Here is a 16,380-nt window from a genome sequence, read left to right on the forward strand (position 1 = left end):
CGGAGCATAACTCCAAGGAAATTGAGACAAGGGCAGGGAATCTTCGACCCTGAAGGTTGAATAAACCCTATCATCAGCTGCCATTGAAGAGCAAGAGGAGGTTTAACGGTGAGGTTTCGAGATGAAAGAACGGCGTCGTTAGGATTAAACGACACATTAAATAAACCCAAAAAAGCTCAAATTCATATAAATTCATTTTTATATAAAATTCATAAATTTGTATAAATTAAAATTCTTTTTTTTTTTTCTTCATTTAAATTCTTTTACGAACAGAAATTTCCTACAACTCACGTATAATAAGGACACCTGTATTTTAAACATGTGAAAATCACATGTTTTTTTTATTAATACGATTGAAAAAGCATGTAAGAAGCACCTGATATTTAAATAACATGTGCTTCTCATATGCCAAGGGACACATGTCAATCTTATATGTGGGTTGTAGGAAATTTCCTTCAAATCGATTTGTAGGAAATTTATGTACTTCATTTACAGGTTGAAACAAGTTTAACGAGTCGTGTTTGGGTCTTATTAAATGGGGTATTCGGTTCGAGTCAAGTCGAGTTAACCCAATACGACATGTTGATCAAATGAGTTAACTGGTCGTGATGTGTCATGGTTAATAAGTTTGACCCGTTTAACAAAATGAGTTAGATTCAGAATGACCCATGAATTGACCTGACACGTCAACATGAATTGTTACACATTATCGAGAGATATTTCAATTTTTTTTTTTCCCAACTTAGGGCATCCCACATCGATTGAAAAAGCCTGTTCCTCCAATAAATCCCAAAACAAAAAAATAAATAAATCTTATGCCAGCGTGGAGGCTCATGAATGGGAAATGATTGTTGGGGGATGGTTTTTCCGTCCCCCAACCGGCATTTATAATAAAAAAAATACTTTTTAAATCAAAAAGCATTTTTTATCAAAAAGGGACGGGCAGGGGACGACAACCCGTCCCCTGCCAATCACTGCTCTCATGAATGGCCCAATGATCCGGCTGTCCATTTGTTTCTCTTTCAGACGCTTTTTGGACAGAAATTCTCCTCAATTGCCTATTCTATACAAATCGGTTAGTTAATTAACAAAAGCTTCGAATAAGGCTTAAATGTCTAAATAGGTCTCGAATTGCTCAAGTACCTGTTTGGACAGGTGAGCCCTATCCTCTTTCTCAATTGCAGTTGCAGTGAATAGACAGAAAAATTGTAGCCAATTCCGATCCATTTTTCCTATACCTTTGTACATGCGTATACTTGATGGAACATTAAAATCTAAAAATGCAAATCTAATGTGAATCGGAAGGGAAATGCTCTACTTCCCAAAATTTTATTTCTAAAAGTGGTTCCCAAATGATATGTCATTATCCAATGAGATGATAACACATTTTTCAAAATAATAAATCACAAAAGACTGTGACACATCATTTGGAAACCAAATTTTAGAAAAAAGATTTGGGATGTGTAGCACTTCTTGAATTGGAAATAATCCCAACCGCCAGTCTTAAAAACACACAACAATGTAGTGAAGATTTACACTTCTGAAAATATGCTTTGCATCGTATTCAACAACCACATACATAGATTTTCCTGACGGAGAGAGATTTTTTTAAGTATTTAAATTTCATTTTTCGTATTTTAAATTTCTGTTTGTTTCGACGTCAAATATTTTTGGGAGAATTTTCACTTATAACCCTTGAACTTTCATCCCTTTTAAAAGAAGGTACCTAAACTTTAAAACGTTTCAATTTAGGGTATCTATTTTTCAGAAAGTTTTAATTTCAGTTTTTCGTTGGGATTTTCCGTTAAATCCTGTCAAAATTTCTAAAATACCTCTTTTTTTTTTTAAGGAAAAAAAAAGAAAAAAAAAATTACTAAGATTTAGGTATTGGTTAGAATTTAACGAAATTTACAAAAATATCCATGCTTGAATCTTTGAAAATTTTTAGAATATTTTTTTTAAAAAAATAAACACAAGGGTATTTTAAGAATTTTGATAAGATCTTACGAAAAATTCTATCGGATAACTGAGATTGAAACTTTCTAAAAAATGGATATTTTAAGTTGAGACGTTTTAAACTTTGGGTACTTTTAAAATGGTGAAATGTCAGGGGTTATAAGTGAAATTCTCCCAATATTTTTAGAAAATATTTTTCGTACTTTCTAGTGTTTGGTGTGACAAAAAAAAAAATAGTCAAACCGAAAATATTTTCGGTTTGACAAAAAAAAACTTATTTAGTTTCAAAAAATGGTTTCCATTTTTAAATTTTGTAAATTATCATTTTTTTTTTTTTCTAATTTGAGCTTCTTATTTTCAAACCGCCACTAGACCTCCACCGGAGGTTACCGGAAGTCTCAAGCCATTTTCTGTCATTGCTCATTTTTCGTACGAGCCAAATGCCATAAAATATTTTTTAAAAAAATAATTTTAGACAAAAAAACATTTTATGTTAAAACAAACGAAACATAATTTCGTTTTCTTTTTATCAAGACAGGGCAGCTTTTCAGAAAAAGAACTCACACCTAAAGACTCCATGTGCAAAACATGTGCTCTATTTTCGGTTACATTAAAATTTGAAAAAATTACAGTTTAGCCTCTCAAATCACCAACTGTTTTGCAACTAGTCCCACAAACTGTTAACACTCTAACTTCGGCCTCCCAAACTACCAAAACATTTGAAAAATACCAATTTTAACAAAATATGCCAATAATACCCCTGCCACATGTCATTTTTCAATTAAAAAAAATTAAACTAAACTAAAAAAAAAACTTTTTTTTTTTTTTTTTAAAAAAAAGGAAAATGCTTGGGAAGGGGGTGGCTCCCTTGCTTTATTTAAAAATAAAAAAAAAAATAATAATTCTTTTTTAGTTTAGTTTTTTTTTTTTTTTTTTTTAATTTTTTAATTATTTTTTTAGTTATATTTTTAATTATTTTTAATTTTTTAATTGAAAAATGACACATAATAGAAGTATTATGAGTATATTCCGTCAAAATATGCATTTTTCAAACGTTTTGGTAGTTTGGGAGACCGGAGTCGAAGTGTTGACAGTTTGTGAGGCTAGTTGCAAAACGGGTGGTAATTAAAAAGGTCAAACTGTAATTTTCCCTTAAAATTTAGTCATGCCTTGCAAAACAACGAAATCATTTTCAATAGATAAATACTATTTTTCCTTCTCCCGTCCAACACCATCCATATTTTTTTTTTCAAATCTATCATTAAATTTGCAGGCCAACAGATTTAATAATGAATTTAAAAAAGAGTTGGACAAGAGATGTACAAGAATAAAAAGAATAGCATATCTCTTTTCAATATAGGTTTAGTTGAAGTGATAACCATCGGCAGTACGCCTTGGTAGCCTAATAGGTGTTTGATGAGCAATAAAACATCATAAATCAACAAGTTGAAATTGTGGGATATTTCGCCGCAATACAATCTACGTGCTTAAACCATCATTTATCTAGAGCTTCAGGTGACATTAGAATGATACTAAGAAAAGTTTTATAAGAAAAAGCGTAAAGCGCCCCTAAGTACACAAGGAGTATATACAAAAACTATCAAAGTCAACATACAAAAAACACCCAACAAAACCCTAAAGCCCAAAAGGAGCACCCGAGAACAGCACACAAAAGAACCTAACAAAACCCGCAAGGAGTTAAGCCCTAAAACAAGAAAGCCCTAAGACCTCAAAACCCACTAAGGCACAAAACCCTACTACATGATACTCTTACAGAGCATATACCCCAAGCAAGACAAAAGCATAAAAGAAAAACAAAACAGCAAATATCCTCTCATTTTGAACTAACTGCAATCTGCACCATAACTGCACACCGCACAGGGGGAATCTGACCCATCAAACAAAAACAATGAGCCTCAGAAAAAAAAAAAAACAAAACAAAAGAGGGGGAACAGTGAAGAACAAGCAGCAGAGGACTATACAATAACGTCTGATGTCTGCCATCTCCAAGAAGATGCTCTATTTATATGTTTCTTATCCACAAGATCAAATATACCAACCAAAAACAAATGAGATTGTTCATCACAAGGTCAATCAGTAGACAATCGCCCAAGCCCTAGCAGCTGGATGAAGCAGCACTGGTTTCGCCTTCTACATTCTTCAGTTTCAGTGGTGCACAATCGGCTGAAGTTCCAAATTCTGAGACATCGCCGATGTCCAAAGTGTCTGGAAGACTTTGAGAAGACTCAAAAGGCTGGAGCTGTAAAAAGGAGACAAACACTTATTACAATGACGACTGTAAAAGCATAAGATAGAGTTAAGCTTATGATAATAAGGAAGCTGCAAATATGCAACTAATATTGACTAATGAGAGTGGTTATTTGGCAGCTAATATTTCTAAACTTGGGTTTCTGAGCGTGCATCCAGATACACGTGTCCCCCTCTGTATACATGTTCTCCTCACGGTAGAAGACGACGACCCAAATTCAATCTATAATTTTTACCAGCTCCAAGATCAGATCTGCAATAATGTAAAAACAAACTGCACCACTGAGTTTCAGTGCCGGAAGTAACATACAGCTAGAGGTGACTACAAAAAAGAGCTCCATAAGAGTCTTCAGACCATTTCCCACCAACTGACAAAAATTGAATTTAATGTCTTGCTTTTTAAGATATTGAGGCTGAAAACAACAGCAGATAAAGGTTGTCTGAGCCGTCAGTAAGATGAATACAGCAAACTGAATTAACAACTATTTAATCATGTGGTCTTTAAGGGTGCATATGTATGAACCGAGTCTTGGGAACTGTTTTGATAAGTGAACCGAGTCTTGGTAATACTTCTTAAATTCCAATGGGTACTTAATTGCTCCTAGAATAATATTCCTGACCTTTTAATCAGTAAATTACCATGCACCACCTAGTGGATCTTGAAACCACGACCTCATCCTCCATCACTTTCTTATGGGGAAAGGAGGTATCATTTGAGCCAGAGTTCATTGGTAGGATATTTCTAGTCTTTTGTAGGTCCAGAAATTAAAGTATATGACATAACTTCTATTAGATTTTCTTTGGCCTAGTAATCATGGCATCCACATGAAAAGCTGAAAAGCTTTCTGATGCAACAAAAGGAAATATTGTTCTCATAACAATGTTATTCAAAATTGCAGGAATTGTAGCAAATAGGTATTTACAAGATAAAAGTGCCCAAATTTAAGGATTTATTTTCTACACAAAGTGGTTAAAATGGCAGGCGAAAAAATATTGACAAACATCCTCTTACCTATAAAGCTCTATTTGATTAGCTACAACCTTTGAGGTGGATCCCTTTCACCTTCTCTTGATCCGAGATTATAACAGAAAACTCATAAGACAATATGAACTACCATAGCCATACCAAAGAATCAGGAAAGTTATTATTAGTCCGTTTCGGTGTTCGATTTTTTAAATTAGAATTCAATTCTTATTTGGTGTGCGAATTTCGAAGTTTGACTTTGTGAGATAAAATTAAAAAAAGTTGAATAAAATATGATTTGTTTAGAAAAAGTTGAATAAAATATGATTTGTTTTTTAAAAAATAAAATACTGTAGCAAAACGTTGAATAAAATCCGAATTCAACTCTTGCATCCAAACAGACTTAAGTTTCAAGTTTTTCGATATTTGCTACAACTAGACCAGAACTTTTCATACAGTGCTGTACGTACCATAATCTGAAGTCAAACTATTGGTAAGGGGCTGAAAAACAAACACCAAAATACAAAATTAAATACAAAAAACTATAGAGAATTAAGTCTACTTTGACCACTTGATAATATTATGAGGAGTAATGATACACACACTCCCACTCTCATACTCCTTAACATGGCTTTTTTTTTTTTTTTTTTAATGAATAATCCTTGACATGACTTTTAAAATCACCATTTGACTAAAATCCAATAATGATCAAACTCAAATCCAATGGTAATTTTAAAAGCCACATCAACGAGTGTGAGAGTGAGAGTATGATAGTGTGTGTAACATTACTCATATTATAACTGTTGTTTAAAAACTCTAAAATTAATAAGTTTACTTATTCACCTCAAGTTGGTTCAGCATGTCAACAGTGGCTTCCAAGTCACCATTATTTGCCAAATAGACATCATTAAGGGACTGATCAGATAAACCAGGAAATGTCATCTGAAGATATTCAAAATCCATGTCAAATTCTTCATCCAGTATCTGCTTATCTGTCGCTTGATTCACATTTTGTGGTGGTGAACTGTAACTATGGGCAGGGTGGCTCTTCACTGTAAAAACTTCACGACTGGGGTTTTTTTCAGTACCATAGGCATTAGGGTTGAGAGAAAATTTGCTATAGAGCTGGTCAGGGGCTCCAAACCGGACAGACTCATTGCCACTTTTATAGTCTTTTGCTGTCACATAAGTTCTATCATTTGCATCTCTTTGGGAGAGCGGAATGTATGATGCTGCATGTGGATTCAGGGAAGATACTCTTGGCTTCATGGCTTCAGTTCATTAACAAAAAAAAATATCACTGTTCCCTGAAAAAGAAAAAACCCCACTATTAGCAGATCCGGCACATAGTGAAATAAACTTCAACTAAACAAACTTCAACACTTTACAATACAAGTCATATAACATATAAAAAGATAGGATTTAAATAATGTTGACAAGTATAATAATACACCAGTCGCACTTCAACATAAAGTGCAAATGAATTCTTGTTATCATGAAAGTACTCAAAGGGACATTACCACTAACGGTCATTGGTATTTTTTTTTTTTGATAAGTAAATGAACTATTACAAAAGATTGTGTAGCATTGTAGTCCAATCATGTCATTAAAGAGCCCAAAACTTTCTTTCGACCACAATTTTCCTCTAACATTCAGAAAGCTGGAATAATTATTTGCAACTTCCATATAATTCATGGAAGTTGTACTCAAGTAATCAGAAGATTCCCCAATAACAGGCATTGGATATCTCCTAAGGCTATAATACATTGTTCGTGCACATAAATTTGTTGCACTGAATAATCACAGAAACCCCATATCACAAATATCAAGCAAACTACTAACCTTTCGTCCAACCATACCACTTGAAATCATAAATCAAGTTACCACTCCAGAGGCTCTTAACAATCTCTCCCTCTATCTAAAACTTCCCACAATATAATTCCACAAATATAACCACAATAAAAGCGCATTAAACCAAATTATACACAAGGAAAAAAAAATTATATATATATATATATATATATTCAATTAAATTGCAAGACTCGGACCAACAAAATAATTGGGTAAAGTGCTCCTGCGACTTAGCTTTCGATCATACCTATTGATCGCATATCAATTCCAAATCCCTAACGACGAACGAAACAACTATACCAATCGAGTTTTCATATTTAACTTTTTTTCACTTTCATTTCCAGACTCGACTTTTGTTTTTAATTTTCAGATAGACTTCAAGTAATCAATTGCAATCCTATAACAAATTTAATTCCAACAAAAAGGGAAAAAAAACCAAGATAAAAAAAAAAAATCAATCCGACTTCATCAAAAACTATTCCTATCGTTTCATTCCGGTAAAGCTAGTGTAACAAGAAACCCTAAATTGAAAAAGAAAAAATAGAGAAAATATTCAGAAAAGTTTTTTTTTAAAAAAAAAATCATAGAAACACAAACTACGATTGAGAATTGAGTGGAAACTCACCGGCCAGTAAAGCGATGAGAACCTAACTCTTCAGAACGGTCAGTCCGGAGCGCGAAGAAATTGCAAAAGCAGTGATTGAGAAATATATATATATATATATATTATATATAGTGTGTGCGTCTTGGGGGAGATTTTCTGTGTTGAAGAGTTCGTAGTGCAGTGTAGGGTCTGTTTGGATACAGGTTTACTGTAACCGGGTTAGAAATGTTTCCTAATTGGGATTTGATTGGCAGCTGGGTTAACTGCTATTTGGCTCCGCCTTTTTTTTTTTTTTTTTTTTTTGGCTTTCCGGTAACCACTTGATAACCCCATCCCCCAAAGTTAGAGATTTCTCTCTTTTTATTTATTTATTTATTTTTTAGTAAAGGGTCTTTCTCACTACCACCACTACCACCACTACCACTTGGGGAAGAGGGGGGAGGAGAGATTGGAAAGGAGACAAAAAAAAAATACCTGGTGGCAGCCCAATAAGCTATATGGTCGGCATAAAAATTTACATTTCGGTTGACTTTCCTAACCTTTCAAACAAAAAGAAGGAGGATGTAGGACAAAATGTCTTGGATTGGTGTAGAAATGAGCCAATCCAATAGAAGGGAAGGTTGTTGAAGAGCCAAGATGACTACAAGAGAATCACCCTCACCCTCCGGTGTGAAAGAGGGAAGGTCTATAGAATGTGCTAGTTGAGCAGCTAGGGGAGTTACCAGATTAAGCTTCACTAATGTCGGGATCATATGGCTTTCTCTCGTTTTATTTCTATTTTTTTACTCTCTAGATGTTACATCAGCTTTGTAAATGTTATTGATGTGGTAATGTGACGTGGCATTACCACATCAACTTCTCTTAAGGGTGTCGGCCACTCTAACTGAACTTAAGAGATAGACTTTTGGAGCCTCTAGAGTGGGTCGCGACTATCCTTGACCTCTGATCTGATGATTATAACTACTAAATTGAGTGGTCTCGGCCGCCCTCATGATGGCTGGGGGGTGGCGTCAACTAGGAGATTGGGGGCTAAGTTTTTTTAGCCAACATGACAATGTTGCGTTAGGGAGCAAGGGAGGTAGCAGTAAAATGGAAGTGTTTTTAGCGCATATATATCTTATTATAACTCTTGTGGCCGTTGACATAAATGTTATGTGGCACAATATGGGTAAAAATAATTAAATAACAAAATTTGACTGGAAAATTTATTTGTGTAGCGATTATACAAGTGTCATTTGAACTGTCAAGTTAATTTATAAAAAAATTGTAATAAAAACTTGCTTGGAAGTTTTAGTTTATGAGTAGAATCACTTTCATGTGAAAAGGGTTTTAGTGTTGTTATCCTGCTCATTTTTTAGTTGTAATTATAATAATTTTTTTTTTTATAAACACCACTAGGTTTTAAAAACCCCTTGGTTTTTCATTTTTAAAAAATAATTTTTTTTGTAGTTTTTTTTATATATAATTTACCATTAATTTTTTTTCCTGACAATATATAAATTATTAAAAATGTAAAAAAGAAAAAAGAAAAAAAAAGAGGGATGCATACTAGTAAGAGTTTAATGGTCCTACCTTATATCTCAGCAAGATGGGTCTTGGTCTATCGAGTGACATGGCAGGGTTTTATTGGACAAGGAATCTTACCTTTACTGAGAGACAAACTGTGAAGAAACCAAACATATCTCATTGGGAATCCTACCTTAACTGACTGAAACAAACTGTAGAGAAACCAAACCTATCCACTATATCTCTTCACAACATGAACAACTGCAAAAACTAGCAATTCTCCTCTACAGAATCCAAGTGGATGAACTGACAAATTATATAGTAGAAAAGAAAGAAGAGAGGAGGAAGGCTTAAAGAAAAATGGTTCTCTCTCCCTCTCCTTCTCTCTCCACTCCCAAACATTCTTTTCTTCCACACCACCTCTGCTTCAGGTTCTCTCTCTCTCTCTCTCTCTCTCTCTCTCTCAGTATGAATGTATGTATGTATGTATGTATGAATGTCTTTGACTCTTTCCACTATCTGTGTCTCAAATATGACTGTGTAACGTTGGCAATCAGAAACCAGAGCAGAAGTATGCTAAACCACAAGAAATGTAGAATACGTGGGAAATTCCAAGGATTTGCATGTGCTACTTCAACACCCACTTCGCAAAATGGTTTTTGCAGAAGGGATTTGGTGCTCTTCGGCCTATCTTCTTCATTATCTATAATGTTACCATCTTTAGGTACGTTTAACGTTTAATTTGCTCTTTATTATCTATCCTGTTTGAAATTTCGTTAAAGATGTTCAAAAGTGCTTTTAAGTCTAGTTCGGTTTGTTTTTAGATTCTTTGTATACATTGAGAAATATAATAGGGACATTGACTTTCGATGTGAAAATTGGTGATTTTGTAAATTGATTTTATTTTTTCAATGTTTAAGTTTATGGCTTCTTCTTTATTCTAAATTATGTCTGCTTTGTTGGGTTTTAGTTTCTGAAAAGACATCATATTAGCAAAGCCTCTCTTGCAGATTCTCTGGCAGAGGAAGAGTTGAAAATGGCTTCACTTGTTGATGATATAAATTCTTATTCTTATTTGTACCCAGTGGAGTTGCCATCTAAGAAGTTCCTCTTTAAATGGTAGGCCTTTTGCATCAAAATATGAAATTCTTATAGGTACTTCATTTAAACAAAAGAAAATCATGTGTTATTTTTTGTTTTTTCCAGGAAAATATTTTCGTCTTGAACTTATTATACTTTTTGAAGCATTTAAGGATGAATTGTAACACTTCTTTTTCTATGCCGTAAGATTAGAAAAGATCATTTATAAGAAAAGATTCTCTCAATTTTGTCTCAGGCTCCATTAGTTTAATATATCTAACTATTGCTAAATTCCTTGACTGTTTTCAAAACCAGATACTCCAAGTTCACCAATAGCACTCATTTTTTCTTTGTTTACAATAGTATAGGATTTCTATGTTGAGAACCTTTTGGGACAGTCTTTCCCAAAATTAAAATGCATCTGACATACTTTATACAAAAGCAAGCTAGTCATCTTCTTTATTTCTATTGTTCATCCTTAAATTGTAGGAACCTAACTCTTTTCATATATTTAAAGGGTGGAATCTAGGAAGCCAGAACGCTATTCGTCAGCTGCACCACTGTCTCGTAAGTGCATTTAGATTTTTTGGAACATCACTCAATGGTTGTTTTTATATCAATCTATATAGGAAAACATGACGCAATGAACACTGATCACCTATGTAATACTAACTTGATATTTTTTCTTTAATATCATACAGCTGATGCACGCCTGCGCATTGTTTCGGAGCGTGTTGACATTATTGATAACCTCATCATATCTGTCTCGGTAACTTTTGATTTAACCATGTTGCTTGCTAAGTTAAATTCCTTTTGGTTATTTCTCAAGGTTAATGATTTTATTTCCTTTGATTCAGATAGGTCCCCCAAATTCACAGTTTATAAAAACAAAGGACAAGAAGACATGGACTGCAAAAGATGTTGCTGATTCTGTTTTGTCTGACAAGTCTGCCTTGGTAATTGAGTCTGCCTGTCTCACATAAACTAGCACTTCAGTTTTAGGAAGCGCATTTGATTGGTCAGCTACTCCATCTAGAATCTTTTTCCCAAGGATTGCATTACAAGTCTTGAAGTTTTATAGGGCAACTTCAGTTTTTTGACCCATTTAATACATTAGATTTTGACCTGGATCTTCCATAGGATTCAAAGACTCAATGAGTGTTAAAGTATTGAATAAATGATTAAATTTTTCTATTTTCTATTAGCTTAAGCTTGAATAAATGATTAAATTTATTATTTTCTATTAGCTTAAGTTTTTAGGACAAATGGTAACTTAATATGGTATTAGAGCAAATGTCTTAAATTTTAACCTTATCTCTGTCATTCACCTCCTATATCAATTAAATATTCCACGTGTTGAACATCACTTAGTAAGGGAAAGTTTAAGCCCACACGTGAGGGAGGCTTTTAGAATATTAATTAAATGATTAAATTCACATTTTCCTATTAGCTTAAGTTTTGGGGACAAGTGATGATTTAACAGTGTTGAGAGATCCCCTCTTACCTGCCAACCTCAAAAGGCCCTGTATGCTGATTGACCGGGTTTGTAAGTATGTGCATGCATATCAAGGTGTTTCAAAACAGAAAAGGAAGAAAAGCTAATATTGCCTTTTCATTGTTAAGAAGTAAAATCATGAGGACATTATATTTATACTGCTTACAAGTATGGAGTAAAAGGTTTGCTGGTTCAATTTCAGGAACAATAATGGACATTCTTCATAATAGTAGTGCTTCTGCCATGATCTATCTTGTGGCTTGTCGCTTTCCCTTCCTTCCAAAAGCTTGAATCCTTTGAAGTTAATTCATTGGACTAATTTGCTACTATATCTTGCAGCGAGTCACCTCAAGTCAGCGCATGGCTGAGAGTTCGGTTCTTGATGCACATTCTAGTGAAGTAAGCTCTCAAAATTTGCTTCCATTTATAGTTTTCCAACATTGAGCTGAATATGATAAAAAGAAAAATGACACAACTTATGCAGCCAAAAGTATCATTGAAAAATCTATATTTTTATGTCCTTGTATACATATAAATGTACATGACACATCCATTCACACATTCATGCATACATATATAGATGCATGCATACATATGTGTCTCCATGTATGTGTTTGTCTGTCTTAATGTGTGCAAGTAGAACTTGATCGGAGTTATTTGTTCCAGATTGATGGGGAGCCATACTGGTATTATGAGTACCTTGTTCGCAAATCACCTACAAAAACTGTAAGTGTTTGTATCTTCAGTAGCAATTTCAATGCAAAAGTATGAGCACTCTGATATGGTTTTCAATGCTTCCGTCAAAATTCCCAGGCTCAAGAAGCAAACCTTTATCGACATTATGTTGCTTCAACAGCTGAACGAGATGGTATGACCGTATTATTTATCAGTTCTATTCTTTGTTATACATGTATAAAAACTTAGTAATGCCTTTTTTCGATTATGAGTTGTACTAATACAAACTTAATGTTGCCTTTGTTGATTATATATTCTACTGTTTTTTTTAATCCTGTTCTTGAAGCTTTCTTGAAATACACATCAAGCACTTGAAAGCATTGAAGTACAAGATTATAATTCTTGTACTTAAAAGATTTGCATGACTTGACAAAAACTGAATTGCAGGTTATTTTTACTCTCTAAATGCTTCAACCCTTAGCAGGCAGTGGAACAAGGTAAGTCTCTCTCTCTCTCTCTCTCTCTCTCTCTCTCTCTCTCTCTCTCACACACACACACACACACACACATGCAGGCATGCATCTATAAACATGACACACACATTGTTAGCATTATAATTCCTATCTACTTTATTTTTTGATGAATGAGTAAATATTTCATATATCAAACAATGAATTACAAGCAGTCTAGCAATTTAAGCTAGAAGACACAAGGAAACATCCAGTTTCCTAGACTCCAAACTAATAGTGTGAGCTATCCAAGCTAAGCAACACTAAAACAAAATACAATTGAAACAATACACTTTTTCAAATCCTCAAAGAGGGTAAGCTGAAAGACCATAAAACAAGCTCACTATTTCTCCTCTTCCAGCTACAATATCTTCTTCTAGCCGTCTCTCCAGACTAGTTTAAAGTAATTCCTATCTATTTTACTTGTGCAATGATGTTTATATATATCCAAATTAGATGATAATATCTAGAGAGAATCTAATATACAAAAGTTACTGATGTGTGTTTTAATGAGTACTTGCAAGCGCACGAATCGTTTGCAATATAGTATGTGCAAGTGCGAGGTCAAATCCACAGGGAAATGGTCAAATGTTGGTGTCTTGTTTATTCAACCTCATTTTAACCTAGTTCCAAAAGTTTGAGGATTGATTCAAGAGTAAAAGACTAAATTAAAGAGATGAAATGAAATATGCAAATTAAAAGGAACTAAGGCTAAGGAATCTACCAAACCAAATCCAACAACTCACACTCTTGGTTTCCACTTGAACACCCAAAGAACATTAAGCTTAGGGTGTCATTCAAGTTTCTCAACCACATACTCTAGAACCATTAAATGAATCCAACTCAAAGATAAATCACAAAAAGTACCCATTTGAAATCAAATCATCAAATGTATCCATTCAATGAACAAATCACAATGGATATCATCATTCAAACTGATAAAACAATGTATCCATCGGTTGAAACACATTAAATGTCCTATATCTACCAACAACCACATTCATTGCAAAAGATAAAGCATTTAAATGAATGGAACTTGAATAACAAATATGATATATCATCAAATGTGCAAGTATTATAACAAGAGTGTGAGTGTCATCAATGGAAAGGTTTCATCCTCAACCTTAGTTGAGGTTACTAGCCTTCCATGACTAAGAACACCACAAGAAAATGAAGAACAACCATGGAAATAATAGGAAAGCTTTACAAAAAGAAAGTGTCTAAGAACAAAAGCTACTGGAATACACTACAAAATGCACGAAATTAAAACCTATCTACTGTTCTTTGAACTCTCCAACAAGGAGGCATGGCTATGGCTTTTATAGAAGGAAATTAGGGCTAGAAACCCATGTAAAATGACTCATCTAGCCCCCTCTAGGGTTCCTCTCTTGCTAGAGACAACCAAGAATACGAAACCAGCGTGTTCTGCTGCGAAAATCATAGGGAGAACTGCTTTTTGTCATGGAGAAGCTCCTGATTGGGTGTTCTGGCGTGCTTCTGCAAAAGTAAGTTCTGGGAAATTTCGATCGATCGATCGACTTCGGACAAAATTCGATCGATCGAATTTAAGTTCAATCGATCGAGTTCTTCAGAACTTCCGAATTTTCCAAGCAATTCCACATGAATTTTGCCATTTCTCACTTATTAACCTACAAAACATAAAAAACACAAAAACTAACCAAAGCATCAGAAAATAACAAGGCTAAAGGTCTAACTAATGTAAATCAAGGGGTCTAAATACACAATATTTGGCACTCATCAGTTACTCTGCAGCAGTAATTACAAACTGTAATAGTGGTTAACAGCAAATTAACAATCACTTCATGTTGCATGTAAGAAATCTGTCTCATTATTGGTCTTTCATGAGTTCTTGCTGGGATATGAACTCTGCAAAATCGCAATTGGGGTCAACCTTTTGGTTTTGGGGCATGCTGATAGTTTTTCCGTTCTTTTTATTTATTTATTTATTTTTCCCGCCAATTAAATGATCTATTGTTATCATCTTCTGCTCACTGATATCAACCAACTTACCGTTTTCCATTTTGATTAAGCTTATTCTACACGTTTGCTCTAGGGAATAGATATGCTCCTGCTTGAAATGGGTTTTCTCAATTTTGGGAGTACTTAGACTTCAGTTGTTTAACATATTTATATTGCACTATTTTGATTTGCATAGCAATTGAAACATTTTATTTTTAGATAAAGTTTTCCTCCATCTCAGTTATTTAACTGACATTTGTCCTTAAAGTATCTGATTCTTACATGCAATTTTGAAAGTACTTATGTGCATTTTTAAAAATTCATGTGAGAATCGCATACATTAAGGACAGATGTACTAGGTTTGAGAAATTTCTTCCAACCCAATTTGAAAGAAACCGTCTTTTTTCTTCTTTCTTTTTTTATTTCTTTCGTTCTTCTTCTTTTTTATTATTTATTTTATTTATTTATTTTTACTTATGTGATGTTTCTTAGTCTCTCCGACTCTATCTTTAAGTATTGAAAGAAAAAAGTGGCATTTATGTGAAGATGCCAATTAGGAACTGAGCTTAACTGAAAATTGGCTTTTTATGTGATGCAGATGGGGCCTTTTCTGGAGAAAACTGTGGCTTCTTTTCGCCTTATTCCTCCCACGGAAAACTATGTTCCTCCATACAAGGATCCATGGAGATTTTGGTGAAACACTTAAATTTTGGTCGAAATACTCTATTGGTTCTTAAAACAATTTTAAGGTTAGCCATAGTTTCCTCAAGCTTGGCATTTTGTCTGAAATTAAGGAAATTGTTTTGAAAGGCATGAGAACATCTACCACATGTAAACATTAGTAGATTCTCTCCATTTCAAGCGATGTATACACTATTAAATCTATCTATAAAATCCAATCTTAATCATAAATGAATCATTTCTGTTTCACTTGAAATTGAAAGAATCTTAATCCAACTCAAATGTGTTTGGATAACGTTTGAGGGTCGTCGTTCACAAATTGGGTTACGGTAGAAAATACTTCTCCATTCAATGTCCCTAATAGTGGACGTGGTTTTGGATCACACAGATAAATGAGTCACAATTTATTGTCATACCAGGTAAAAGCTAATACAAACAATCACAGTTTACCATGGACTCTCCTACAGACCCAAAAAAAAAAAAAAAAAAAAAAAAAAAAAAAAAAAAAAAAAATTGGGGATAAAATTATAAATTGCCCACCTATAGCTAAAAGGAACTTATAAATTATCTTTCTTTTGGGAACCGACATTAAACTTTCATATGATTTGGACTAAAATAAAATTATCATTTATTTATTTTTGTTTCAATTTCATGCGTCACTGAAACATGAAATTTAACCTTCTATTAACCCTAACCAAAACTTACTATTAACGGGGAGTTTTTAAAACTTATTGATGTAGTTTTGACGGTTGCGGGTTTTCTTAATATTAGGGTTTCCTCGATCATTGTATGTATTTCAACCACAAGATTC

General features: G+C 33.7%; 2 protein-coding genes across 4 annotated transcripts; one reads left to right on the plus strand and one right to left on the minus strand.

The window, feature by feature from the left end:
• Positions 1–3,773: 3,773 nt before the first annotated feature.
• Positions 3,774–7,826, minus strand: LOC133871024 (polyadenylate-binding protein-interacting protein 5-like). Of its 3 annotated transcripts, none has more exons than XM_062308362.1 (4): positions 7,665–7,826; positions 6,032–6,495; positions 5,659–5,689; positions 3,774–4,216 (listed from the first exon to the last, which is right to left on the minus strand). In XM_062308362.1, exons 2-4 carry the CDS (start codon positions 6,455–6,457, stop codon positions 4,203–4,205), a joined length of 471 nt encoding a protein of 156 aa, XP_062164346.1. In that variant the 5' UTR covers positions 6,458–6,495; positions 7,665–7,826; the 3' UTR covers positions 3,774–4,202. The 3 variants fall into 3 exon arrangements, with proteins under 3 accessions (XP_062164346.1, XP_062164344.1, XP_062164345.1); XM_062308361.1 differs by lacking the exon at positions 3,774–4,216 and adding an exon at positions 4,245–4,477; XM_062308360.1 differs by lacking the exon at positions 5,659–5,689 and having other exon boundaries at positions 7,665–7,825.
• A 1,510-nt stretch (positions 7,827–9,336) lies between these two features.
• On the plus strand, positions 9,337–15,800 carry LOC133871047 (psbP domain-containing protein 5, chloroplastic). Its single transcript, XM_062308399.1, has 11 exons — positions 9,337–9,580; positions 9,707–9,873; positions 10,160–10,268; positions 10,747–10,796; positions 10,931–10,998; positions 11,087–11,185; positions 12,064–12,123; positions 12,391–12,450; positions 12,538–12,592; positions 12,847–12,896; positions 15,487–15,800. The coding sequence occupies exons 1-11, from the start codon at positions 9,510–9,512 to the stop codon at positions 15,583–15,585; spliced, it is 888 nt and encodes a 295-aa protein (XP_062164383.1). The 5' UTR covers positions 9,337–9,509; the 3' UTR covers positions 15,586–15,800.
• Positions 15,801–16,380: the final 580 nt, after the last annotated feature.

This window comes from Alnus glutinosa, chromosome 6 (assembly GCF_958979055.1).
Source record: "Alnus glutinosa chromosome 6, dhAlnGlut1.1, whole genome shotgun sequence".
NCBI classification, from domain to species: domain Eukaryota; kingdom Viridiplantae; phylum Streptophyta; class Magnoliopsida; order Fagales; family Betulaceae; genus Alnus; species Alnus glutinosa.